Below are 26,890 nucleotides of genomic sequence, written 5' to 3'. Positions count from 1 at the left end.
ACCCCAAAGAAAATGATCAAAGGATATCGCGTTTAATTGGAACAAGCCACCCCTATCAGGTGTATGACGGGCTCCAACCCATAGGCCGGGAACCACCTGACTTATCCGTTACTTTGAACATTATAAACCATAACTCAAGGAACACCTGCACGCAGAAAAGGCCCAACATAGAAATATCTTATCATTCAGCACATATGTTCATATGCGGACCGACAAGGTCGCCACAACATAACGTATATCATAAAGCCGACAAGGATAACAGTAAAGTATCAAGAGCTCAAAATAAGGCCGACAAGGCCACCAAAATATTACACAACAATATGAACTGGTGGGGCTATAAAATATCTAACTGTACACACACATCTACGAGCCTCTATATAGAATACGATGATCATAAGGACAATACCAAATAGTCTGCAGCTCCGAAGTAAGTGGAGTGCTCGTGAGAATCCACTGATAGAGCACCTACGGGTTTGATCCATCTCTCTGCCAACTTGCAGACATGAACGCAGCGTCCACAAGAAGGGACGTCAGTACGAAAAATGTACCGAGTATGTAAGGCATGAATAACAACATAATATAGATATGGAAGGTAACATGGAATAAGAGAGATAACCTGTACATATGGATGCCTCATCAGGCGGATGTCATGCATGCTCAGCTTTAAAAAAAAACTTTTTCTTACATACATATATATAATATCCCATAGAATACAAATGATCATAAGGACAATACCAAATAGACTGCAGCTCCAAAGTAAGTGGAGTGCTTCTGAGAATCTGCTGCTAGAACACCTACGGGTCTGATCAGTCTCCCTGCCTACCTGCGGGCATGAGCGCAGCGTCCACAAGAAGGGACGTCAGTACGAAAAATATAATGAGTATGAATGAAAGGTAACATGGAATAAGAGAGATAACCTGTACATCTGGATGCTTCATAAGGCGGTTGTCATGCATGCTTGGCCTTTAAAAAAAAACATTTTAATACATATGTATAAAGTACCATGCCCAGCCATTAAGCCTCGGTGTGATATATATATAGTATCATGCTCGGCCATTAAGGCTCGGTGTTATATATATATATATATATATATATATATATATATATATATATATATATATATATATATATATATATATATATATATATATATATATAGTATCATGCCCAGCCATTAAGGCTCGGTGTCACCATCATTAGCCCGCGTCCGGGCCTCCCGCGTCTGAGGCAATATCATAACATGCCCACTGCAGTGGTGTGCACATCTACGTGCCGTGCCCGGCCGACTATAGCGCGGCGCAGTGTGAGAAGATACATACATATATATAAAGCATGCATGAGAGCCAAATAAAATCTATAAATACATCGGAGTGACATAAGGTCGGGACCTCCGATTATATTATGGAATAATCATCATCGCTCTATATCACCTTGAAGGAACAATTATTATAAGGCGAGATCAACAAAAATGAATGAAAATCACAAAAATAACTCAATATTCTCATATTCACATTGAATCATAAGCTTGGGACTTTTAAACTTGAAATCATCATCATCGTCGTAATCATCATAGAAACATTCTCATCTTTAGCATCGTCACTAACATTATTAAAACATGTCTGTTGTTGTTTTCATAAAAGCTTATAGAATCATAAATCTTTGACTCGGAAAATAGGGACATTTTGGATTACATTTAAGGATTATCAAGAAAGAAGTCATGCCTTTGAATCATGAACTCTAACTTTTGGAAGTAAGGAGGTTATGAAACATATGTATGGAATTACAACATAGGAGTTTCTAGAAATAGTATCATCGTCATCATAAAACATGTTTATCTTTAGCATCATAAAAACTCTATGAATCATGAATCTCTAGCTTTTGAGAATAAGAATATTCTTGGAAAACATTTATGGATTCACAGAACTTCCCTTACAAGAGGAGGGAAGTTTCACCCACCTCAAACTTTAAATGATTGGAAAGTTTGGTATCTTTAATTATAACGTGTTGGTATGGAGGAAAATATATTTTGATGGTTTCACCCACCTCAAACCCTTCAATAAAAAATATTTTCTGATTATACCGTGTTTAATTGGGACAAATATAATGTTTATATATTTTATTTAGGAATACATTTTCCTCTAAAAAAAATTTTTTGAAAAATACTTCCCTTACAAGAGGAGGGAAGTCATTTTCCATTACTCTCCCATGTCATTTCCAACTGTTGGTTTCCACCCATCCCCAACTCTTCAACCCCGTTTATGGCTAATGCATCTATATATGGCTCACATAAATATTTCTTGCATGCATAGATGTGACGTGGCTGAGCTTCATCGCGTTTGTTTTCTTAACATCGTTGGAAAGATAGACTCAAAACGACTTACTCGAAAGACTAGTTTTGGGGCATATCTAGTGTTCAAGTTGAATGATCAACAACAAAACCTTGAACGAGCCATTGCATCAGTGAGATTTGTTATGGAAAAGGCAAAGGGCATTAATGGTGAGGGTTACACTGTTTTCATCTCAAAGTCAAAGGAACACAGAGAACATGGCATATTCCCACACCTTCGAACCGATGAGTGGATGGAAATAAAGCTTGGTGAATTTTTCAACAACTTAGGTGAAGATGGTGAAGTTGAAATGACGTTGATGGAAACCAGCAACGATAAATGGAAATCTGGTCTCATCGTTAAGGGCATTGACATTCGTCCAAATTAAATATTGGGGATCAGTTTGATATTATAAACCTAATTACTGGCATGGATACATCTATAGCCAGTGGGGCCTTTATTTCTATTCTGCATGTGGTGTTTGTCTTTTTCTATTGTTTTCATGTTTTATCAGTTGTACTCTCTCTATGCTTGCTAAGAGAGTGAGCAGCTTGTTGTACGTTTGGTTGATCTTTTGTACCTCATTTCTAAGTCAAAATAAGAGGTTCTGTGATTTCTACTAGTAGATGGTGTTTTGTTTGGATTCGATCAATAAATTACTAAAACATATAAATAAAACAGGAAAACTTAAAGGAATTTAAAGAACAATGGTTGTTTTATGCATCTATACAACACAAGAGGGGAGGTGAATTCTGTCTAGTTGTTGTACGTAGAAAAAATACGGAATTAAATTGTGAGCACGTAAGCTTTTATGTGGAAAAGCTTAAAATTGTTGAACATAAATTATGATAAAAGTGATAGAAAATACCTAAGCATCATATGATGTTAGTAAAGGGTTGTTAAATGCAGAGAATAAGTTCCATGAATATCTAAATTATTGTGATAAAAAAATGATTCTTGGTTGTTTTTGGATATCCAAACTAAATTACCTTTCACAACAAAAGATATATATTTCCTTTGTTTTAATTTGTTTATCTGGTTTTGACTTGTAAATGGAGTTTAAGAAAGTAAATAAGACTTTTGAATCTTGTGGACTTAAACATGTAGAATGTACCAAAATGCCCTTTAATCTTGTGGTCATAAACATGTCATATGAAAAGTTGGAATTAAAGAGTTGCTAAAAAAGAATGTGGCATTCTTTTTAAAACGGACAAAAAAGGAAAGTAAAATAAATAAATTAAAACAGAGGGTGTAATAAACTGTCAAATGCCCAATATATCATTTGTTACTGGTATATGCATGATACGGGGGGGGGGGGGGGGGGGGGAGAGGACACTTCATACTAAATAGTACTCCCTCCTTCTAATTTAAGTGTCTTAGTTTGACTGAGCATAAATTTAAAGGAATAATGTACTAAAATGTCCTAAATTAAAGATGTGTGTAATGTACTAAAATGTCCTTTGAATCTTGTGGTTTTAAACTTTTCATATACGATGTTTGAATTGTCAACTTATCAAATATAAAAAGGGTCACTCTTTTTGGGACTGACTAAAAAGGAAAGTAAGACAATTAAAATGAGACGTAGGGATTAACATGGAGTGTTTCCTACCCAAAATACAAATAAAAATATACAATTTCATGATACTCATCGGAAATTACACAACAAAAAAATAAATAAAAAACGTGATTTCTGTTGCAAGAGGTGAATAGATAAGCTTAGCCAAATTTACAAAGAGTTCTAATGCAAAAGTAGAGTATTTCAATTGATTTCAGAATTTACTTATATAAGCGAATTTTTTATCAGAATTAAATTAGTTATTGAGGCAATACAATCCAATTCTGTAACTTATGATTTTCTTCCATGATGAGTTAATCCATAAATATATCTTTATTTTCGGCAATAATTGCTCTACACATTACATGGAACAAAGGTGGCAAAACCATGATCCTATAAAATTTAAATCAAACTCCAATAAAATAAAAGTCCAATATTTAGATTACATTTCAGTCACCCAAGAGATAAACTATAATCCCTTTCCCCCCAACAATTACTCGGTTGTTGCAAACTCCTTCAAGTTAACTCTAACTTGATTCCAATTGTTTAACAAAGAATACCTTATGATTTGCTTTTAGATTAAGCAAAAACGATTACAGCTCAATTAGCCTAATTCCAAAAACTGGACTAGATACAGGTAAATCGAAAAGAGGCAGCCTAGTGCACGAAGCATCACGCATTCTTGTAGGATACGGGAAAGGGCCGCCCCCAAGGGGACGTGATGTAAGCAACCTACCCTGTCGCAATCATCAATGGCTGATTTCAGGGCTTGAACTCGAAACCTATAAATTATACAAAGATAACTTTACCATTGCTCCACCTTCCCACACCTCTTTTCTATCTAGAAATTTAGAGCTGTTCTTTTTAGAAAACTAGCGGGTGAATAGCATCTTTTTCTCTTTGTTTTGGGCTTATTACAAGTTGAGCCAAGTCATTCCAGCTCAGGTAAACACCAAAGGGTCATTTGCACTTTTGTCCCTATTTTGTGCTGGTATTTAATTTTTATCCCTCAAGGAAAAACCAGCCCATTTGAAGGGCCGCAAAAACTTCATTTTTTTGCGCGGATTGCCCTTCTTTTGGGGTGGTCTTTAAATTTTGCCCCTCAAATTGGTGGTCTTTAAGTTTTGTCTTTCGCTTGAAAAGGTGGCCGAAAATACTGAGGTTCTGGGTTTGAACCCCCGTTCAGGCATAAAAACAAAAATAATTTCGCAAGGCAAGACTTTGAGAAAAGTCTGCCTTATGCGGCATAGGTTGCCTTAAGGCATAACTAAAGTTATGTCGGATCCAGTATAGGTTGCCTTAAGGCATAACTAAAAGTTTGCCTTATAAGGCAACCTATGCTGGATCCTGCATAACTTTAGTTATGTCTTAAGACGACCTATGCTGTCTCTGGTAGAGGTTGCCTTAAGGCATAACTAAAAGTCTACCTTTTAAGGCAACCTCTGTTGGATCCGGCAGAACTTTAGTTATGCCTTAAGGCAACCTATGCCGCATAAGGCATACTTTTCCAAAAGTCTTGCCTTGCGATTTTATTTTTATTTTTATTTCTGAGCCGGGATTCGAACCCAGAACCTCAAGGTATTCTAGGAGAAGGGCAAGAATTAAAGACCAGCAATTTGAGGGGCAAAAATTAAAGACCACCCCAAATAAGGGGCATTCCTGCTTCAACACGAAATTGGGCTCATCATCCACTTCCATCATTCACCAAATAACAGGACTGGATTGTGGCAACTAGTGCTTTTGTCACGACCCAATACATAGCTCATGGAGCAGACTCTATGTGTTCTTCAATTAGTACAATTGAAATATCAAGACGAAAAACTGTGTGACTTTTCAGACTGAATCCGAATTCAGTCAGCCTCAATGCGGGTACCAAACACCAGGTGCGAAATAAGAAAAAAATGGAAATGTGACTGCTCCAGCTGCTAGCTCTATCTCAAAGTTTGTTAAGAGAAAATGTGAGGATCTTAAAAACCCAGTGAATAGATAAGAATTCATAATTATTGGAACAAGAGTTATAAAACAACATATTATGGCATAATGAGAAGTGAATACTAAAAGTTTGTCTGAAATTAAATCTCCCTTTGTACTGATAGGTGAAATTGTTTCAGAAACTACATCTGATATTGTATTATAGAAATCATCTTTGAATCTGTATTCTGACAGTATCCTATTCTGTCATAGGTATCACGTCTATAACTGAATTTTCTGTGCTATATCTATCTATGAAGATAATAACATCGAAAGAGTAGTCTGAAACCATGTACACTGGGGCCCGTGCATTCTGTGCCAATGGTTCGATCATAACCCGATCAATTAGCTAGGTAACCACACGCCTGGTGTGCTAAAAATTTCAATTTAGTTGACCCAATCGACTAGGTATCATCCAATATAATATCACGAGTTGGGCTAATAAAGAACGAAAAGGAAAAGAAAAGTTCCAAATTTTGATTAATGGTACTCCATTGCATATAACATGCTTGGTGTTCTTCCAGGCTAAAACAGTTGATATCAGCTAATGTACTTTAACCTCAGTCTGAGGATAACGTTGACAAATTGTGCTTGTGGACCAGGCAAACTACCTGAGTGAATTAGTTGAGCTGCGCACAAGGTAACTGGATGCTTCTATCTTTTGCATAAGGTGTGTTCTAATATGTTCCAATTCATGGCCTTTCCAAATATTAAGGTTCATGATTCTAGCTACTATTGTTTCTTGGCACTCATGTAGACGCGCAATTGTGAATCACAAGGTAAATGGATGCTTCTCTCTAAGTTAATTTTCAGGAGAAGAAGCTTATGGGGTACTTTGATAGCAGGTCACTTGGATGTTCTACATTTTGAGAATGGAGACGAGGGGAGAAATCAACTTCTGGGACACAGCAAATCAGAATACCTTTATCGAAATCTGTCACCCATGGAAGAACTGTTGATCTCGACCTTATAGAAAACCTCAACTGCAAGGTCAGGCACCTCTTGAAATTCCAAGACTGGAGAAATTTCTTCTCTCAGGCAACCCAGAGTGTATGAGAATTTGGTTCGCATGTTCTATGCAAAATTTCCGCTCCTCCAAAACAGATGAACTCGAATGTATTGTTCTTGGTAAGCATATCGTTCTCGATTGTGCCATTTTTTAGTCTATTTTTCAATGTCACTGCTCTGGTAAAAAACTCCTGGCCAGACGATTTTGAAGTATCTCTTGAACAAGCGAAATAATTATCATTGATACCTCATTCATCTCTCTCCCAGATCAACTAGGACTAAATGAACTATCCTTTGAAACTAGAGTTCTTGCTCACATAATTGCTACTACTACCATACTTCCTAGAACTGGTTCCTTTACCACTCTGACTCAGAGGGACACACTCATCACCTATTGTCTTGTCACCAAACGCAAAGTGAAGCTCTCACCCCTTGAAATTAATTACATGTTTGAAAGTGCCACTAACCCTTCTAATCTACTATATGGGATGCTCATCACTCGCCTATTAGAAGCCCATCACATCTGTCTCGACAACTTCCCATCTCTGTGCGCAACCAAATCCTATAACTCCAGAACCTTTATCAGTATGTGGTACATACTCATTGGTGACACCTAGGTCAGGAAAATTGAATGTGAAGGTTCAATGGTCAGTGCTCCCTCCCACTGCAAAACCTCTACGTCTTGTGTCCCTCCACCTACGGACTGCAATCCAGAGATCCTTGCCAAGTTATTACCATAGATGAAAAGCTGAAAACTTTCAAAGGCCTCCTGGTCTCCACTTAGTTCCATTTGGAAAAGATAAGGACATCACTAAGGAAATTGCGTCTGATGTTGCTCGGCTTCGTCTAAAATTGGATCCAACTGCCAAGGATGCAATTAAAGCTCTGAAGAATATTCATACCAGCATCAAGGCTTTCACCACTACTGTTACCGGCAACTTTGATACCATGAAAGATGAGATCGTGAACACTCTCACCTACTTTCCAAGGCATTAGGATACTTTTGCATGGCTCTATAAGACAATGGTTGTTTTGATTTGACTGGTGTCCAATTGAATGCTTAATTTTAAGTTGCTTTGTTGTTTTTTGCTCTGGGCTGATGTCCAGTTGATGCAATCCGAGTTGCCTCAAGGACATTTTTAGAATTTTTCCGGGGATTCCAAGTGTGGATGATTGCATGGGAGGATGAAGTGGAGAAAGAGGAGCATCAAGATGGCCAAATAAGTGAAGAGGATGGCTATGCGTGCAAAGAGGGGCTATTACTTAAATGCAAAGCCATTCTTTCCAAAAGGAAGACCAACCAAACAAGGCTCTTACTTCATTAAGGGTATAATTGTAATAGCTAGATGTCTTCCTTATTTTCTTAGTATAAATAAGCAGACTAAACATTTCATTAGACTTGAGGCTATTTTGATGAATGATATTTTGAGAGTTTGAGTGTTTGAGGGCTTGTTGAATTCATTGATTGTGTTTGTCACTTTGTCCAGAGGATTGGTTCCCTTGAGGTCATCCTAAGAGATTAAGTGTTTAATAGTGTGTAATTAGGAGGTCTTAGTTAATTAAGAACTTTGGCTGCCTAATTGTGTCTATTTTTGTGTCTATTTTTGTGTCAATCTATCTATCCTTTTCATTTCCTTGTCATTTTATTGTTTCCGCATATCCATTATTGTATCACCAGTTGACTGCTAACTATACTTAGTCGACTAATGCTAATATATTATCCTGTTTTGATGCACATGTAGTCAGCTGTTTCTTTTTCTTTTTTGTTGATGACAAACAGAGAGAAAGATCAAATTCAGGGGGAGTTCTCCGCCAACTCGGAAACATTCAGCGAAGTAGAATGAAACTTAAATCATTTATTGTCATCATAAAAAAGGGGGGATATTGTTAGTGTTTACTTTCAATGATGACATATATAATTGTGCACATTGTGCACGAAAAATAAAGTCATCAGCACAAAAAAGAAAGATAGCTTGATCATAAATCAAGAAGGCAAAATCAGGAATGAGTCAATTAAAGAAGACAAAGAAGGAAAGGTCGACTCCATCAAGGAAGTCGATGAAAGGAAGAGGATCAATCAGAAGACTGAATCACGGATGCAAAGGAAGGAGCGCATTTATCAACGAAGCCAAAGAAATAAGGAGATCAATCAGAAGTATCCATCGCGAATACAAAGGAAGGAATCAAGTAAATCTGACAGAATCAGAAGCCTCAATTGCGGACACAAGGAAAGGAAACAAAAATAAGTCACCAAGATGAAGACAACCAAAAGAAGGTAAGAGATCTGAAATAGCACATCAGTTAGGAAGATTCAAAGTCGGCGACCATAAAGCCCGAACCTTATTCTTGGGAAAAGATCAATCAATCCTTTTTCCGAGGATCAAATCTCTTGGGTTGCATCTCTCTGTCCATCCTTAGGATTCCAGGAATCAAGCAAAAGCCAGCAGGCTATATATTGACGAAGAAAGAAGATGAAGCACATACATTCTGTCTAATCATTCTAAAGTTATTTGTTCTACTCTTAATAAGCATTGTAATGCACTCTAGTTGACTTACTGAGTATACAAAAGAGAGAAGAGAGATAGAAATCTATTTGTGAGGCATTGTATCAATTATTTACCAGAGAAACAAGGTTAAGAAGAAAGCTGGTGTGTGCGTAGGAAACTCACCCTCAAAGTTGTAATCAAGATCACGATAAGAGCTTGAATCCAAACCAGTATGAAAACATCGAATGTTGTTTTAAGTTCTGCTATCTGTTTATATCCGTCTCGCTGCTTACATAAGAGTCGACTAACAACACACTCTAGTCGACTGAAAAAGAAAGGATTATAATTCATCCACCCCCTCTTGTACTTTAAATTTATACTAATACATAGCTCATGACTATGAGTTCTTAAATTAGTACAACGGAAGAACCAAGAAGACAAAATGTGAGGAGCTTAAAAACCCAGTGAATAGATAACCATCCATAACTACTGAAAACAGAGAATTACAAAATAACATCTTATGCAGTACTGCATAATAAAAGGTGGATACTAAAAGTCTTGACTGAAAATAAATCTTTCTTTTATACTGATAGCTGAAATTGTTTCAGAAACTACATCTGATATTGTTGTATAGAAATCATATTATAATCTGTATTCTGACTATATCTTATTCAAGGATATCTATCACATCTATAATGAATTATGTGCTCTATTTGTCTAGGTATATATCCATATGCCTCGTGTGTACATTATCTAACAATATTTCAATATCTATTTAGCCAACCCGATCGACTAGGTATTCAACCTAAATCTTTTCCATATGACTTACACACAAAAAAAAAAAAAAACTATTATCCCTTTCCATATGAAACAGCCAGTTGGCTATCTGAATAGCCAATCTTCAATCTTGGAACAGCCATCTTGTTCTTATTGTGCAGCCTATTCCTGTAAAAATTAACAATCAATGCTAAGGCAGCAATTCTTGTAGTACGATACCAATTCCATGGATTAAATAAACCTCTTATGCAAATGATCAAGAAATTCTTCTTCTTTTCTTTCTCATCTTCAATCTGTTTCTGTTCTGTTTCTACCAAATTCTCAGAAAATAATGCAACTTTTCCTTGGCCAAAATATTCTTTTATTTCCTCAATCACAGCTGATTTCTTTCCCCATGTTGGGTAGTTATTTAGTTTTTTTATCAATAGCATTCTGCTTGCTTCCAAACGCACAAGTGCTCCCTTGTTATGTCTCTGCTGCCGAGAGACTAATGTCTGCATTGCACAAGTAAATGTTATTATTAAATGGATGTTACCATTTATGCAAATAGTGGCGCACGCAGAATTTTACACAAACAGTGTCGATCTATTGTAAATTTGTCTTACAAGTGAGTTGGGGTCGCCGACTGTGATGATTTTAAGCTTCTACTTCGTGCCCGAAAACTGAGAATATTTATTTTGGATGTGATGTCGCTCTACTGTATATACATTTTGATATTTATAAAATATTGTTTATAAAAGGACAATTTTTGGAAAACGGTGTAGGATGACACCCCTAGTAAAAGATAGCCCATCTTATTAGAGAGCGCACACTTATATTTATTTAATTATACATTTAACACAATCCATCACATGGAGTTAAATCGTTCCATGGTTAAGCAGAGGTAGAGACAGAATTTCAGCTTCATGGGTTCTAAATTCTAGGATAGCGACATCAAATGTTAGTAACTAGGTTCTGAATTTAATTTCTATACATATTCAATGAATTTCTTAGTAAAATACGGGGTTAAAACTAAGGCTACTAGGTTCGACTTAACCTATACACAACCTTCCAGCTCTGCGCATGTGATTAAGCACGAGAAAATTCTTTTTCATAATAGGCGACGGCCATGAGACCAAGGCCACAACGACTTATATCTGCTTTTGACACTATATGTTGCATTGTGTATGACCGTCTCAACTATAAACTTAAATCATTCAAAAGATCGTACAATTTTGTTTATATATTCAGTAGTTTATTTTGACATCAGCATTGCCACCACTCATGCATTTAGAATAAATAACAGAAAATAAAAAATGTTCTCACTGACAAGGAAAGAAACCAATAGTAATAAATACCTGGTAGAACTGGAGCATGTTCTGAACATCCTTCAGTGAGTCTCTAATTGCAATCAATTTCTCCTTATCTTCCATTGTGAGGTCTGCAATTCCACATAAACGACCATGCTCAGCACAATGTCTACAAAAATTAATTTCTTCACAATGGATTCTATCATTAATCTCATCATGTAAAATCCCTGCCCTCTCACTCAGATTATTCAAATCTTTATAGCTATTATTCATCTTGATATATCATAGTACTACTATAAAATGCACCATCAGTCAATTCATTTTATACTTGAAAAGGTTCCTTGCCTTTGCTTTTTTATTTTTATTTTTCAGATTCTGTCTGTTTCTTGTTTTCTTTTTTGGTTGGGAAATTATTTGATCAATTGGAATGTAAGGTAGAGCCTTATTCCTACTTTAGTGGTCTGGATTTTGTACTTTAGCCTAATCGTTTTGTCATTTTTCTCTTTTTTTTTGCATGTGGTAATTCTTTAGTAACAAGTTTTGTCTTCTGCTGAAACCTTTAGCTGTTTCCTGTCCCACACGCTCTTGTATTCGCACTCAATATTTTGTAAAGGTTCATTTGAAAATGACCCCACAGGATGGGCGGAGTTGGCGCTTCGCTCACGGGTTTAGCTAAATCTAGTAGATATAACCAAAACCCCATTTTTGTGTTAAACCACTGAACAGAAGCGAATTCAGGATTTAAACTTTATGGGTTCAGCCTTTTAAGATTCTTAGTTGAACACATTGTATTTTGAAGGTAATGGATTCATATCCTCTATTTATTGAAATTTTAATATATTTTTATACATAAATTTATGCTCCACGTCAAAAGTTATGGGTTCAATTGAACCCCCACCTTTTAATGCTACATACACCCTATTGAATATGTACAAATTATTAATATAGAAATCAGTGACTTTAAAACACTAGAATCCCGAACTTATAAGCTTCAAACTCTAGCTTCGTCTCTACCATTTTGGGTGCGCATTAATTTTGTCTCAAACCTTGAATTTATTTTTAAAATTTATCTAATACGCATAAATTTAGAACCCACTGACTTCAAAGGGTAGAAGCTAAGAACACATAACTTCAACTCCTGAATCTGCACTGTCCAGGCTCCACAAAACTGTGTTTTTGTGCACGTATACATGCCTAAAGAAAATATACGAGTAACAATAACTAAATAACTATGTCTCAATCATAAACAAGTTGAAATTAGTTATATGAGAAAAAAATGCCATAAGACAGACTTTTGCTTCAAACCTCTGTCTTAAGACATACTTTTGCCTTAAAGGCAAATGCTGCATTAAGGCAGACTTTTGCCTGAATAGATCTACTTTGCTACGAAATCTGCCTTGCGAATTTATTTATTTTTCTTTACTGAGTGGGTGTTCGAACCCAGAACCTCGGGATAATTTCGGCCACTTTTTTAAGCGAAGGATAAAAATTAAAGACCAGCAATTTGAGGGACAAAAATTAAAGGCCAACGCCTTTGAAGGGCAATCCGTGCAAAAAAATGATTAATTAAAATTACATCGGTATAAGGCTTGCTCGTTGTTTTTCCTTTATCGCGGTTTCGGATCATATGTTACAAAAAAGGAACTAAATACAAGTTGATTGCAGTTGCAGAATTCCCATTTCTGGTTACCAGGGAGAAAACAAAAGGAGGGAAATCATTGCTAATGTGACTCGCGCGTTAAAAAGGTGGATTCTTTGTGATTTCCAAGTTTTTAACTTTAATACTTTGGCATAACTTAGATAACGAATTTCATTTTCATCTCTTTTCCCTCACTTTTTTACTGTCATCAAGTTCAGGCTCCAAGCCAAGTATCAACAACACTAATTATCCTAGCTACATTCAATCGTGCAAGGAATAATCCTTTAGGGGACATCCAATATAATTGGAATGATATAAAGAAGATAAAACTCGTGTAATGAATAAAACCCCAACATTAGATGGTCTAATACCCGAAGAGTCGGACCGTTGGAGTAAAACTAAGAGAACCTAGGATTGAATTCCAACGAAGACAAAGCTAAGTGATTTCTGCTAAGAATTCTGTTGGAGATGCACACAAACTAGCTCGGATACGAAACACGCACAAAAAAACTCATATTATAAGCATATAAAAGCTTGGAAGAAATTCTTTTTAACCTTTCTAGTTATAGAAATAGATGGGGTTAACTTAATTGGGTCGTTTCTGATTACCTCATGTTGATTTAGACTAGTTCTTAGAACTACTCCAGCTTAGACTAAACACTGAGAATGTGTGGCAGATGAATTGGTTCAAATCAGGTGATATTTGGAGTTTAAGTATGATAGCAGTCATGAAAAAAATAGCTTCCAGAAATATTTTTTGCTCACTTCAAACATCAAAAAACATTTTCCATGGAAAATGACGTCAGTCATGCCAAACACATTCCAAAACATGGAGGGAAGTAATATCCAGGCGGCACTATAGTATAATAAACACTATAAGAATTTACAAAAGGCTTATGAAGTATAAAAATATTTACACAGATAGACAGTCAAACCAAAAGAAACAATCCAAAACCAGATAAATGTGCTTACCACGCATGTTCAAATATTAGTATCCATACATAAAGAAATTCAAAGCATCGCCATTCTTCCTGTAGAGGGCAATGCATAATGCTATTCTACACATTGTTAATGGAGAAAATAGAGAAGATGGAACATCGAAATTTGTTTTTGTTTATATCAATTCAAGCCATCGTAGGGTAATGTTTAACCCATGGCATACTTCTGGGTCCAACTCCTGGCGGTTGCTTCGTATTTGGACTTGTCTGTCTTATACATATGAGCAATTTCAGGAACCAACGGGTCATCAGGGTTTGGGTCCGTCAAAAGTGAACAGATGGAAAGCAAAACCTGAAATATAATCCAGAATCCTTTCCCACCTTAAGAAACATAAATAACACAACATGCTTCGTGAAACACAACCAGTTTAACTGGTCTTGCAAAACCATTTAACAGAACACATAATTCCAGAAAAACAATTGATGTTATCAGCAGAGAACAGAGACAAGGCCATTTGGATTAGGTGATTGTATATGGCTGATAAGCTTTAAGTACTGAAAGCATTCTTAAGTGCAGAAACTGATTTCATAAATAAGCAGCTACGTGTTTGGATACAAGTGTTGATACTTCATAAACAGTTAACGTGCTTGGTCAGAGGTGCTGATAAGTTGTTCTTTTGTTAGAATGACTAAAGTACCCTTAAATTTTTTGCAAAAAATTATAAACTTAAAGTATCCATGTAAAGAAAAGGAAGAAACATAGATACGGGTGAAGAGGAAGTTGGACTTAGGAGTTTTCTTTTGAGAAAGGTACTAGTCGAATTAGAAGAAGTATTTAAGGATAAAATAGTAAAATATTTGGTCAAACCAAAAGTGCTTATAGCTGAAAAGTCATAAGTTGGGGATGTTTAGTTTATGGCTTTTGGCTGATTTGGGCTTATAAGCACTTTGAGTGTTTACCAAATGCGTAAGTGCTTATAAGCTTAGCCAAACACCCTCATGATCTTATCCTAAGCAACCGAAACCAAAGTGCTTTATGAAGGATTAAATTAGACAGTTTAAATGTTTTCACCAATGCTCCCTAAAGCTATTAAAGAATAATATTAGGTCTCCTATTATCTATAATGTCCAATACAATGCTCTTTCCCTTTTAAGGAGTCAACAAAGTTTTAATAACCTATCCTTCTGATAATACACAATTAGCTGACGAATCCAAATTGATTTGAAAAGACTCTTATATAATGAAGGTCTCAATCCTCTGAATAAGTATGTTTTTATAGCTTGTATTATATTTCAGCAGATTAAGGTAAGAAAGGACCTTGGAAATAGTTAAGGCAGGGCTCCACTGCTCCTTCAGTATGTCCAAGCATATACTCCCATTACTATTGATATTTGGATGGAAAACTTTTGTCCTAAAAGCAACCTGCAAGGATTTAACCATAAATGTAACACACAATAAAGTCTAGTGGGAAACTACAGTTCATAAACTTACACACATGAAATTACATGTTCAGGTTCACCAACTAAAGATTAACATGACAAAAAGCTTGTCCGACATGAAAATTTTCCAAATAGACCTATCAACAACTATGCCTCAATATAAACTGGTGTCGTCTGTTAGCTGAATCCTCAATAGTTCTACGTATTTATTTTTCTTTTTGTGGGTATCAATACATGTGCATAAAAATATATGAGTCATGTAAATCACCTAGTCAATATTGATGGTGATGTGATTCTAACGAAGCTGAACCTTCCTCGCTCACAACCCCGCACCCCCACAAAGAGAATCTAGTTCATTATTCCTCTAAATGATGCACGAAGTACGGATAGTCCAAAGCAATATTAAAAATAACAATTGAAAGATGAAATCTCTACTCCTCGTTATTCACTTTATCTGGCACCAAAAGGTAAAAAGACAAGCATGTTTAATAGGCTGATATAAGTATCTTAACACCTACCATTACCCCAGTAACAAGAACCTACTGGTGTTTTATCTTTGTGTTAGACCTCAACAACAACAACAACAACAACAACCCAGTGAAATCCCACAACGTGGGGTCTGGGGAGGGTAGAGTGTACGCAGACCTTACTCCTACCAAGGTAGGACGGCTGTTTCCGAAAGACCCTCGGCTCAATAAAAAAACATAAAAAGAGGTCAGATAAGGCTAAGAGATTCAAAGCGATATGGAAATGAAGTAACGCAAGCGACACAGATAACATAGAATAATCAAAGCACAGGAAATAACAGATAATAGCATAAATCAGAGCACAAGAAATTATACTACGATAATGCGACTACTAATAAGACAGGATAATGAGACTATCTACTAGCCTTCTACCCTAATGTGGGTCCTCCAAACCCTCCTATCTAAGGTCATGTCCTCGGTAAGCTGTAACTGCGCCATGTCGTGTCTAATTACCTCTCCCCAATACTTCTTTGGCCTACCCCTACCTCGTCTGAAACCATCCATGGCCAACCTCTCACACCTCCGCACTGGGGCATCTGTGTCTCTCCTCTTCACATGCCCAAACCATCTCAATCTCGCTTCTCGCATCTTGTCTTCCACCGAGGCCACTCCCACCTTGTCCCGAATATCCTCATTCCTAAACCTGTCACTCCTGGTGTGGCCACACATCCATCTCAACATTCTCATCTCAGCAACTTTCATCTTTTGAACGAGAGAAATCTTAACTGGCCAACACTCCGCCCCATACAACATAGTCGGTCTAACCACCACTTTGTAGAACTTGCCCTTAAGTTGTGGTGGCACCTTCTTGTCACATAGCACTCCGGAAGCAAGCCTCCATTTCATCCACCCTGCCCCAATACGATGTGTGACATCATCGTCAATCTCCCCGCTGCCTTGCATAATAGACCCAAGATACTTGAAACTACTTTTCTTCTGGATGGCTTGGGTACCAAGCCTCACTTCCAAGCCGGCCTCCTGAGGTGCTTCACTCTTTGTGTTAGACCTCAACTTTGGAAATTTGTTTCTCATGCAAGGTGACAGAGTCCGCAACTTTTTTAACCCAAAAAGCGTCAAAAGGCACCAAAATACCCCACTAAAAAAAAAGTAACCAAACTACCTTTTGCGCACTAATGAGGTTTTTTTTTTTTTTTTGTACAATTTTAAAGTTCTCAAATTCACGTTTTTTTCATACTTTGACCAAAGATTAGTCACGTTTCAAAACTCCGAAATATCAATATTTTATATAGAACTTGATATCATTTTTTTGCGGACAACAATGTCGGCTCATTACATCAAGTATACCTAAACGTTTGGATCGTCGTTTTAGGGGTTGTAAAGTGCCCTGAAGTAAGTTTTGTTTGAATCTTGTTTTTTTTTTTTAAATTAAGCACCGGGTGTCCGGGTCTCTTTGAGCCCCGACTAATCCCGGGGGTGCACAGGCCCTCGGCAAGGAGTTTCCCGCAAGTGCACCACAGGTAATTCAGGGTTTTACCCCAGTCCGATGGGCCTCAGAAATTGTTTGCACCCAGTGGGTTTCGAACTTGAGACCTTGAAAGGGAGCAAACCCCAAGGCTCAAGCCAATTACCACCAGGCCAACCACCGCAATTGTTTGAATCTTGTTATCTTTAGGTTTAAGTGTTTAATTTTATAAGGTTTTGATTTAAGTGTCTTATTATTTAGTCAAGACATTACTTTATTTCGAATGTACAAATAAAAATATTCTATTAAAAAATAATTCATTCGATACGAGAGGTTCAAAATACAATAACAAAACAATACCAAATATTTATCATGTCTCTCCACCAAGGTTCGATCCTTAGTGATTGAGGTAAAAAAGTAGTCAAATAGCTAGACCACCAAGCCAAGTTGGCATTTAAGGAATATGTAGACACTTTTTATGTTTTATAGTGTTCACTAATGCTATTTATCTTGTTTTCTCAAATTGAATTTCGAACATTGAAATTAACATTCATAACTTCATTACCACGAGGTTTCCATCTTGAAATCTACCTTTTATCATCAGATTTTTACCAAGGAAGAATGAAAATTGAGCACCAATTTGGGGGAAAATTCAAATTGAATGAGATAACAGGCGTTTTTTGGAAAATCGGCCCAGCCAAACCGCCTTGCAGCAGTTTGAACCGCTAGATCTCGGAAAAATAACCAAAATCAACAAAAAAATTGCGTAAAACAGACAACCGAGCGCAAAGTTATGACCGTTCAAAGTTTCATCAAGGTACAACTATTTTCTCCCTCATGCTCCTTAAAATAAAATTGCCTTGACTGAAAAAAAAAAAAAAAAAGTTAAAACTTAATAAAATAAAACGACGAACCAAAACGTTTAAGCCTACATTATTGTTCGCAGTAAAAGATATCAGTTAAAATATTGATATTCCGGAAATGTTGTGGTAATGAAGTTTTGAATGTCAATTTCAATGTTGGAAATTCAACTTGAGAAAACAAGATAAATAGCATTACCGAACACTATAAAACATAAAAAGTGAATATATTTCTTAAACCTAAAGATAACAAGATTCAAACAAACAAAACTTACTTCAGGGCACTTTACAACCCCTAAAACGATGATCCAAACGTTTAGGTATACTTGATGTAATGAGCCGAAATTGTTGTCCGCAAAAAACGATATCAAGTTCTATATAAAATATTGATATTTCGGAGTTTTGAAACGTGACTAATCTTTGGTCAAAGTATGAAAAAAACGTGAATTTGAGAACTTTAAAATTGTAAAAAAAAAAAAAAAAAAACCCTCTATTGCGCACTAATTTAGTGTGCAATAGAACTTAACTGTAAATTTGCAGTTTGGGCCTATTGCACACTAATTTAGTGCGAAAAAGGTAGTTTGGTTACTTTTTTTTAGTGGGGTATTTTGGTGCCTTTTGACACTTTTTGGGTTAAAAAAGTGGCGGACTCCAAAAAGTGTCAAAAGGCACCAAAATACCCCACTAAAAAAAAAGTAACCAAACTACCTTTTGCGCACTAAATTAGTGCGCAATAAGACCAAATTGCAAATTTACAGTTAAGTTCTATTGCGCACTAAATTAGTGCGCAATAGAGGGTTTTTTTTTTTTTTGGTACAATTTTAAAGTTCTCAAATTCATATTTTTTCCATACTTTGACCAAAGATTAGTCATGTTTCAAAACTCCAAAATATCAATATTTTATATAGAACTTGATATCTTTTTTTGCGGACAACAATGTCGGCTCATTACATCAAGTATACCTAAACGTTTGGATCGCATTTTAGGAGTTGTAAAGTGCCCCGAAGTAAGTTTTGTTTGTTTGAATCTTGTTATCTTTAGGTTTATGCAATATGTAGACACTTTTTATATTTTATAGTGTTCACTAATGCTATTTATCTTGTTTTGTCAAATTGAATTTCCAACATTGAAATTGACATTCAAAACTTCATACCACAGGATTTCTGGAATATTAATATTTTATATAGAACCTGATATCTTTTTTTGCGAACAATAATGTAGGCTTAAACTTTTGGTTCGTCGTTTTAGGGGTTGTAAAGTGCCCCGAAGTAAGTTTTGTTTGATGACTTGTTATCGTTAGGTTTAAGTGTTTTATTTTATTAAGTTTTAACTTGTTTTTTTTTTTTTAGTCAAGGCAATTTTATTTTAAGGAATAGAGGGAGAAAAACTAGTTGTAAATTGATGAAACTTTAAACGGTCGTAACTTTGAGCTTGGTTGTCCGTTTTATGAGATTTTTTTTTTATTTTGGGTATTTTTTTTCGAGATCTAGCGGGTCAAATCGCCGCTAGGCGGTTTGGCCAGGCCGATTTTCCAAAAACAAAACGCCCATTATCTCATTCAATTTGAATTTTCCCCAAATTGGTGCACAATTTTCATTCTTCCTTGGTAAAAATGTGATGACAAAAAGTAGATTTCAAGATGGAAATCCCGTGGTGATGATGTTTTGAATGTCAATTTCAATGTTGGAAATTCAATTTGAGAAAACAAGATAAACAGCATTAGTGAACACTATAAAACATAAAAAATGTCTACATATTACTTAAATGCCTACTTGGCTTGGTGGTCTAGCTATTTGACTACTTTTTTACCTCAAACACTAGAGATCGAACCTTGGTGGAGGGACATGATAAGGGATATTATTTTGTTATTGTATTTTTTAATTATTTTGAACCTCTCGTATTGGATGAATTATTTTTTAATATAATATTTTTATTTGTATATTCGAAATAAATAAAGTAATTAATGCCTTGACTAAATAATAAGACACTTAAATCAAAACCTTATAAAATAAAACATTTAAACCTAAAGATAACAAGATTCAAACAAACAAAACTTACTTCGGGGCACTTTACAACCCCTAAAAACGACGATCCAAACGTTTAGGTATACTTGATGTAATGAGCCGACATTTTTATCCGCAAAAAAAAGATATCAAGTTCTATATCAAATATTGATATTTCGGAGTTTTGAAACATGACTAATCTTTGGTCAAAGTATGTAAAAAATGTGAATTTGAGAAAAACAAAATTGTACAAAAAAAAAAAAGCCTTTATTGCGCACTAATTTAGTGCGCAATAGAACTTAACTGTAAATTTGCAGTTTGGTCCTATTGCGCACTACTTTAGTGCGCAAAAGGTAGTTTGGTTTCTTTTCTTTTTTTTATCGGGGTATTTTGGTGCCTTTTGACACTTTTTGGGTTAAAAAAGTTGCGGACTCCAAGGTGACAGCCTAATAAACAAGCTTAACAAAATAAAGCCAGAAAAGGCTCCAGCACTGACACATGAACAGTTAACTGCAGAAATCAACTTCTCTTCTTCGTCGCAATGCCTCAAAAGTCCAAAGTATGCACAACAATTACAAGATCATTACTTAGGAGATATATTTCAACATCGTCAAACAACGCTAGAAGAAGACAACAATAATCAAACAAAATTATGCTCCAATATGCAAAAGCAAACAAGAAGGCATCTGCAAATAGAATAGTCACCAGCAGAGACATTATTAAATCAAAATTAATTTGCAACTGTAAGATACCTTAGGAGGTTTGAATGGATAATCTGGAGGAAAATGGATAGTGACTAAAAATACACCCCCAGCGTAAGGGCTATCAGAGGGCCCCATTATTGTAGCCTGCCAGTGAAACATGTCCTCTCCAACAGGGCCTGGTAACACATGGTACAAAAATGTTAGGGAGCCAATACCAAAAAACAATGAATAACATAGCATATATATATATATATATCCATTACAAAAGATGCAGGAATATGTGCACAACATCTTGTTGAAGAATAGCCAAAATGCCCTATCACAATAATTCAAACCAGTATTATCAAATCAGGATGCATATGTTGGTAATAAAATCTTTTATTTACCAAAAAAAAATCAGGATGCATATCATGTATCAAGATAGTCAAGAGTACATCCTATGCTAGATACAGAAGCTAATTAAAAGAATTGCACAGAACTATCATGTTTATAAATAATGCTAGAAATCCTCTTTTTAAAAGGTAACACAACACAACTACGATTTTTTTGTTTTTTGATGAGCAAAAAATAAGTTTGGCCAACCCTTAGGACCAACCACAGCCTTCGAAACTCAGGGATAATGGGTCCACCCCTCTACCCTTAAAAAGTTAACATAACTACAATTCTTTAGCACAATGATACAAAAAAGAATAAGGAAAAACAAACTCAAAAGCCTTGGAAATAAATTGTAAAAATATAAAATGAAGATAAGATAAGAATATTGGAAGAGTAACTGCACACAACACCTTATAGACAAAATGAAATCACTACAGACAAGCTCTCTATTCTCCATGAAAATCAGAGAGTGCACTATGCAATATTATGCTCCTCTGCACAACAGAAAGCTCATATGCAGATCTTATTCAAAAAAAAAAAAACTCTCATATCCAGAAAATATTTTGAAGACGAGCAAAATATAGGTGCTTCATTCACTGATCCTTGAAACCCCTCCTATGTCCACCAAAACTATAACACCGGAAAAATGCTCTTGTATTTTTTATTATTATTATTTATTTATTCTGAAGTAGCAAAATGCTTTTGTATATCAGCAAGCATGCATTTTGTGACAGAAACTCCAGACTAACCATGCTTGAAATAGCTCATTATTGAACTCATTTGAGATGGCGCGCCAAGGGTTTCTGGCACTGCATCTTACAATTAACCTATCAAGAGTCCGACATTTCTATTTCGAAATAGTTTGGCGCTTATATATCTTTGGCTTGCTCCACCGATCACACATCAATACTTAATTTTGTGCTATTTATATTTTCAAACTTCATAGTGACATGCAGAAATCATAAGAAAAAGGAGAAACTAAGGGTACGCCTGGTATGAAGGAAAATGTTTTTAGAAAATATTTTCTTGGAAAACAAGTGTTTTTCTTACGTATTTTCTAGTATTTGGAAACTAAGCAAAAAAGAATACTATTCCAAGAATATTTATATATAATCTGGCAAAACACTATGGGGGTGGGATAGAGTGGGGAGTGGGGGTGATGGGAGCAAGATGGTCAAGGGGTAGGGGATAGGGGCGTTGGGGGCTAGGAGGAAACAATAAACTTGGAATGTTACTTATGGAACTTGTTTTCCTAGAGAAAATGTTTTCCAAAATATTTTGACCAACCAAAACCGTTATTTGACAATTCTTTTCGATTTGGATGGTTGCTAATTCTACCGCACGTTTGAAATATGATCTAATAACTAACCATCAAGCATCCTAATAAGAATTTCTTTTCTAAAAAGAGAAAAAAATCATCTCAGCAAGGCTAAAAATTGAAATTTGAGTATCTAACAACAGTAAACTTGCATGCATCGAGAAGATCAAGACAAACAACAACAACATAACCACCCAGTTAAACCTCACAAAGTGGGATCTGGGGAGGGTAGTGTGTACGCAGACCTTACTATTAACTTGGGAGGTAGAGAGGTTTCCGATAATCCCTTGAGGACAAGCAATTCAAAGAAGTATAAAAAATGGCAAAATACTATAAAAGCATAATACATCGAGAAGATCAAGGAAAAGATTAAAACTTTAACACTCCTTGAAATCGTGAGTTAATGCTCACTCAATGACAAATATATATTAGGATTAAAACAAAATCTAAGCCCCAAGACGATGTAGATATACAAATAAGTATTAACGACTCGTTTTGAGAACTTGGTTGAATAAATGGATTAATTTATATCTATAGTATATACATAATTCGGAGCATTATTTTATTTGCATATGCTAAAGTATATGAGTGGGAGAATTAATTGAAGTGGCTACAGAGCAGTACACAATTAATTGGACAAGTTTATGCTTTGATTAATAATAATTATAAGTCAGGGAAGTGGGCCAAGCCCACCCAAAACGTATACAGTATATGTTTCACTTGTTTAAGGTATTAAGATATGTTTTTCTTGATTTGGAAGAGAAGCAACGGAGACGCAGGGATGTCCGACGGCGACAATTAATTAATTTGTATCTAAAGGTTTGTTTGTTGAAGACAATTTTTCTTAGCAGTTATGTGGATGGGTAAAGGTGCATTTATGGAGGATATAATGCCCACCACACCAGATCATGACTATCAGAACGAAGCTAAATTTTTTTTTTTTAGTTTGACTTGGCTGAAAACCTATGTTCTTAAACCTCTCACGGGAGAGTTTGAATTGCCACATTGAATAAATTAAATCTTTGGAAATAGCCAGCTCGGCAATTGTTCGATTCATTGCAGAGATGCATCAAAGATGGATTTTTTTTCCTCTGTTCGTTTTGCTAGAGTTGTCAAGGAACATGTAGGGTGATAGAAACATTGATCAAGTAAAACTTCACAATTCAAGAGCCACAACAACTGCAAAAATTGGAACCACCAATAGTCTCCAACCAAGATCGGCATTGAGAATTCATGATTCGTGATTGATTGGAAAATACATGAAGTTGCGGTTGAGCTTGTATCTTGAGGTAAGTTAAGACTTTATTTTCTAATAGGAAATTCTAGTAGAACTTATGTACTCTATGTGTTCGACAGAATGCCCTAAGAAGAATTTTTGCCATTAAGTACTCAGTTCACTCCATTCTTATTCAGTATGACTTTATATGAAAATATAATAGCATTACATGCTTATGTGTATCACAACTTGTTATCTGCCTTTATTTGTGATACTTACCTACAGTTCAGCATTCATTACATGCATTAATGTGATCACATTCAGTTTGGGAGAAATGGCCAACCTCCCCTTGCATTAGTGCCATGAAGAGAGGGTTAGCTACCACACGCTCGCAGGTGCCAATTGTTTGTTGGGGAGATAGGCCAACACTCTCCCGTGCGTGTTGTCAGATCCTCACATACGTAGGGCCATTATGTGAAAAACTCTTTTACTCAGAAAAGTTATTTGTATTTTAAAATAACTAAGTTTTCAGCTTCAGTATCAGCTATCAGTTTCAGACTCAGTTTTTCATTCAGTTATCAGCTTACAATCTCAGTTATCAGCGTATGTTAGTTTTAAGATTTTATATGATTTACACGCTTTCTTGTGAAATGTATTTTTTCACAGAAAGTCTAGATCCGCCTTTTTCTTAGCAGGTAGGAGTACCCTTGGAAGATACTTAGCCCGTTTGAGCCTGTCACGTCGTGTGGCAGGTGCTGAGTTCGCAGGTGACGAGAAGCAGACGTTCTAGAATCAGTTGGCAGTCCTCGTTGATTCATCCCAGCAGTAGTGGATCCTTCTCAATCTTTTACTTATCTTAGACGTTTGATATTATTCCCGGGGAATGCCTCGTTGACTATGTATGATATTAGATATCAGTTTCTTAGAGGCTCGTGACAGTCATTGGGTTACATTTGAGATAATATTTAATTGAGTTTATTATTCAGTTTTCAGACATCAATAAATAAATAGATAGGAAGCTTGGGAGGTCGAGGATTAGGATAAAGGTTTAGAAGGTAGTTGAGTTTTGTCGCGCAGTGTGAGAGAGGTAGGGGGCTAGCCTTTCCATCTTCTCTCTCCCTTTTATAGCAGTATTATTTTGGTATCGCATAGATCATTATCCTTATGTGTGTGTATCATTATGTGTTGCTCCATTTGTTTTGTATCTTGATATTTTGTTGCCTTATTTCTCTTCCAATCCTGCACTGACTATGTTTCTTTTGAGCCGAGGGTCTATCGAAAACAGTCTGCGCACATCCTACCCTCCCCAGACCTCATTAAAGGCTGAGTTCAGATGTGACTTTCAGTTAGATAGAACAGGGGTTCACTCATCGGGTAGCAAGGGTTGGGTGTCAATCACGTCCCACCCTAGTTTGAGGGCGTGATAGTTTGTTTCCGATAGACCCTCGAGGACAAGCAATTCAAAACAGTATAAAAAATGGCAAAAATACTATAAAAGCATAACAAATCAAGAAGTTCAAGGAAAAAAATTAAAACTCTACACAAAAATTCATATAAATACAAATATAAGAGCATAAAAAAAAATCAAAATAGACAAAATACCAGCGCTACATGAAGTAGGAGGATCTTTTTGCAGATCCTTCAACTCCTTCAATATTCTTTTCGAAGCCATCAAAATCCAAGCAATCGAACAAATCTGATCAAAAAGAAAACTAAAACAAAATTAGATCAGAATTTAAAAAAATTTAAAATCTGGAAAATATATATATATATATATATATATATATATATATATATATATAGATAGAGGTGTGAATTACCTGATATTAGAAAAATGGAAATTCGAAACTGAAAAAGGTGCTGATTTTTTACGCCAAACAAGGAGTAGATAAAATTGGGTTGGAGGAATATATTACTTTTTTTTCTTTTTTATTTGTTGTTGTTTGTTCAAGTTGGCTATATTGAATGGTTATATGGCTGCCCCTAGTTTGAGCCCCACAGGAAGTCTTGTGTGATTGGGATTTTCTCATGGCCCCACACTTCAGTGTTATCCATAATTTTCAAATTTTTATTTTCTTTTTTTTTTATTTCCTATTAAGTGTCCGATATTCGCGCCGCGTAGAGCCCATTCGGAGAAAGCGCTTTCTAAGTATTTATTTATACCTAGGGCTTGAATCCGAAACATCTGGAGGAGCAGTCTAATCTGGTACACCACATCTTTTATTAGTTAGATTTTTTATTTTTTAAAATATTTTATTTCTCATTTTTTGAACAATGGATATTTTTAGTATAACTATTAAAATGAGTTAGCTCAGCCCAAGTCACACGGGTCAAGAAACTTGATGGACTATGGTGACCGATCCTTCAATTTGAAAGGGCCTTAAAATGGTCAAACCAGATTGGGCAATTTGCATGATTGCCATTATTCGGAGGTGGTCTTTAATTTTTGTCCTTCTCCTAATACTCCGAGGTTCTGGGTTCGAACTCTGGCTCAGAAAAAAAAATTAGGCCTATTTGGGTTCATAGAAAAATTAGGCCTATTTGGGCAAAAGTTAGGCCTTAGGGCAAACTTTTGCCCAAAATTATGCCTTAAGGCAAACCTCTGCCTTCAGGCCTAACTTTTACCGAATAAGCCTAATTTTGGCAAATGTTAGGCCTTAAGGCATAGGTTTCGCGAAAGCCTTGCCTTGCAAAATTCTTTTTTTTTTAAACTGAGCGAGGGTTCAAACCCAGAACCTCCAAATATTTTCGACCACTTTTTTAACCGAAGAGTAAAAATTAAAGACCAACAATTTGAGGGGAAAAATTTTTAAGGCCAGCGTCTTTGAAGGGAAAACACAAAAAAATGAACCAGCTCAACCCTAAAAGGACCGCGAGCTGGGGCGAACTAGCCCTTCATTTTTTTCTAATCTTCCTTATGAGAAAAATTATTTTCAATCCAAATTCGAACTTATAAATATATCAATTTGTTAACATTTTTAACATATTATTTTATGAAAATACATAATTTTACGATAATTTATAGCATATTCAA

At 35.8% G+C, this 26,890-nt stretch overlaps 3 protein-coding genes across 4 annotated transcripts; all 3 read right to left on the bottom strand.

Annotated features, from left to right (window-relative positions):
- Positions 1-9,910: 9,910 nt before the first annotated feature.
- LOC132640666 (uncharacterized) lies at positions 9,911-13,512 on the bottom strand. Its single transcript, XM_060357351.1, has 2 exons — positions 11,462-13,512; positions 9,911-10,618 (listed from the first exon to the last, which is right to left on the bottom strand). Exons 1-2 carry the CDS (start codon positions 11,684-11,686, stop codon positions 10,199-10,201), a joined length of 645 nt encoding a protein of 214 aa, XP_060213334.1. The 5' UTR covers positions 11,687-13,512; the 3' UTR covers positions 9,911-10,198.
- Positions 13,513-13,994: 482 nt separating this feature from the next.
- On the bottom strand, positions 13,995-25,836 carry LOC132640667 (ubiquitin-conjugating enzyme E2 10-like). Of its 2 annotated transcripts, none has more exons than XM_060357352.1 (5): positions 25,677-25,836; positions 25,459-25,552; positions 20,996-21,123; positions 15,309-15,413; positions 13,995-14,342 (listed from the first exon to the last, which is right to left on the bottom strand). In XM_060357352.1, exons 2-5 carry the CDS (start codon positions 25,526-25,528, stop codon positions 14,199-14,201), a joined length of 447 nt encoding a protein of 148 aa, XP_060213335.1. In that variant the 5' UTR covers positions 25,529-25,552; positions 25,677-25,836; the 3' UTR covers positions 13,995-14,198. The 2 variants fall into 2 exon arrangements, with proteins under 2 accessions (XP_060213335.1, XP_060213336.1); XM_060357353.1 differs by having other exon boundaries at positions 25,459-25,568; positions 25,677-25,823.
- Positions 15,340-18,861, bottom strand: LOC132640665 (uncharacterized). The gene has a single exon (XM_060357350.1). The coding sequence runs from the start codon at positions 16,987-16,989 to the stop codon at positions 16,318-16,320; it is 672 nt and encodes a 223-aa protein (XP_060213333.1). The 5' UTR covers positions 16,990-18,861; the 3' UTR covers positions 15,340-16,317.
- Positions 25,837-26,890: the final 1,054 nt, after the last annotated feature.

Source organism: Lycium barbarum, chromosome 5 (assembly GCF_019175385.1).
Source record: "Lycium barbarum isolate Lr01 chromosome 5, ASM1917538v2, whole genome shotgun sequence".
Taxonomy (NCBI): Eukaryota; Viridiplantae; Streptophyta; class Magnoliopsida; order Solanales; family Solanaceae; genus Lycium; species Lycium barbarum.
The sequence above is the reverse complement of the archived record's forward strand: the minus strand, read 5'-3'. Positions and strand labels throughout refer to the sequence as shown.

Coding starts and splice junctions, on each gene's coding strand:
- LOC132640666 (XM_060357351.1), bottom strand. CDS start 11,686: ATGAATAATAGCTATAAAGATTTGAATAATCTGAGTGAGAGGGCAGGG. Junction 10,619..11,461: donor ACATGCTCCAGTTCTACCAG/GTATTTATTACT, acceptor TGTGCAATGCAG/ACATTAGTCTCTCGGCAGCA.
- LOC132640667 (XM_060357352.1), bottom strand. CDS start 25,528: ATGGCTTCGAAAAGAATATTGAAGGAGTTGAAGGATCTGCAAAAAGAT. Junction 21,124..25,458: donor TCCTACTTCATGTAGCGCTG/GTATTTTGTCTA, acceptor ATGTGTTACCAG/GCCCTGTTGGAGAGGACATG. Junction 15,414..20,995: donor ATCCATTCAAACCTCCTAAG/GTATCTTACAGT, acceptor AAATCCTTGCAG/GTTGCTTTTAGGACAAAAGT.
- LOC132640665 (XM_060357350.1), bottom strand. CDS start 16,989: ATGAGAAACAAATTTCCAAAGTTGAGGTCTAACACAAAGAGTGAAGCA.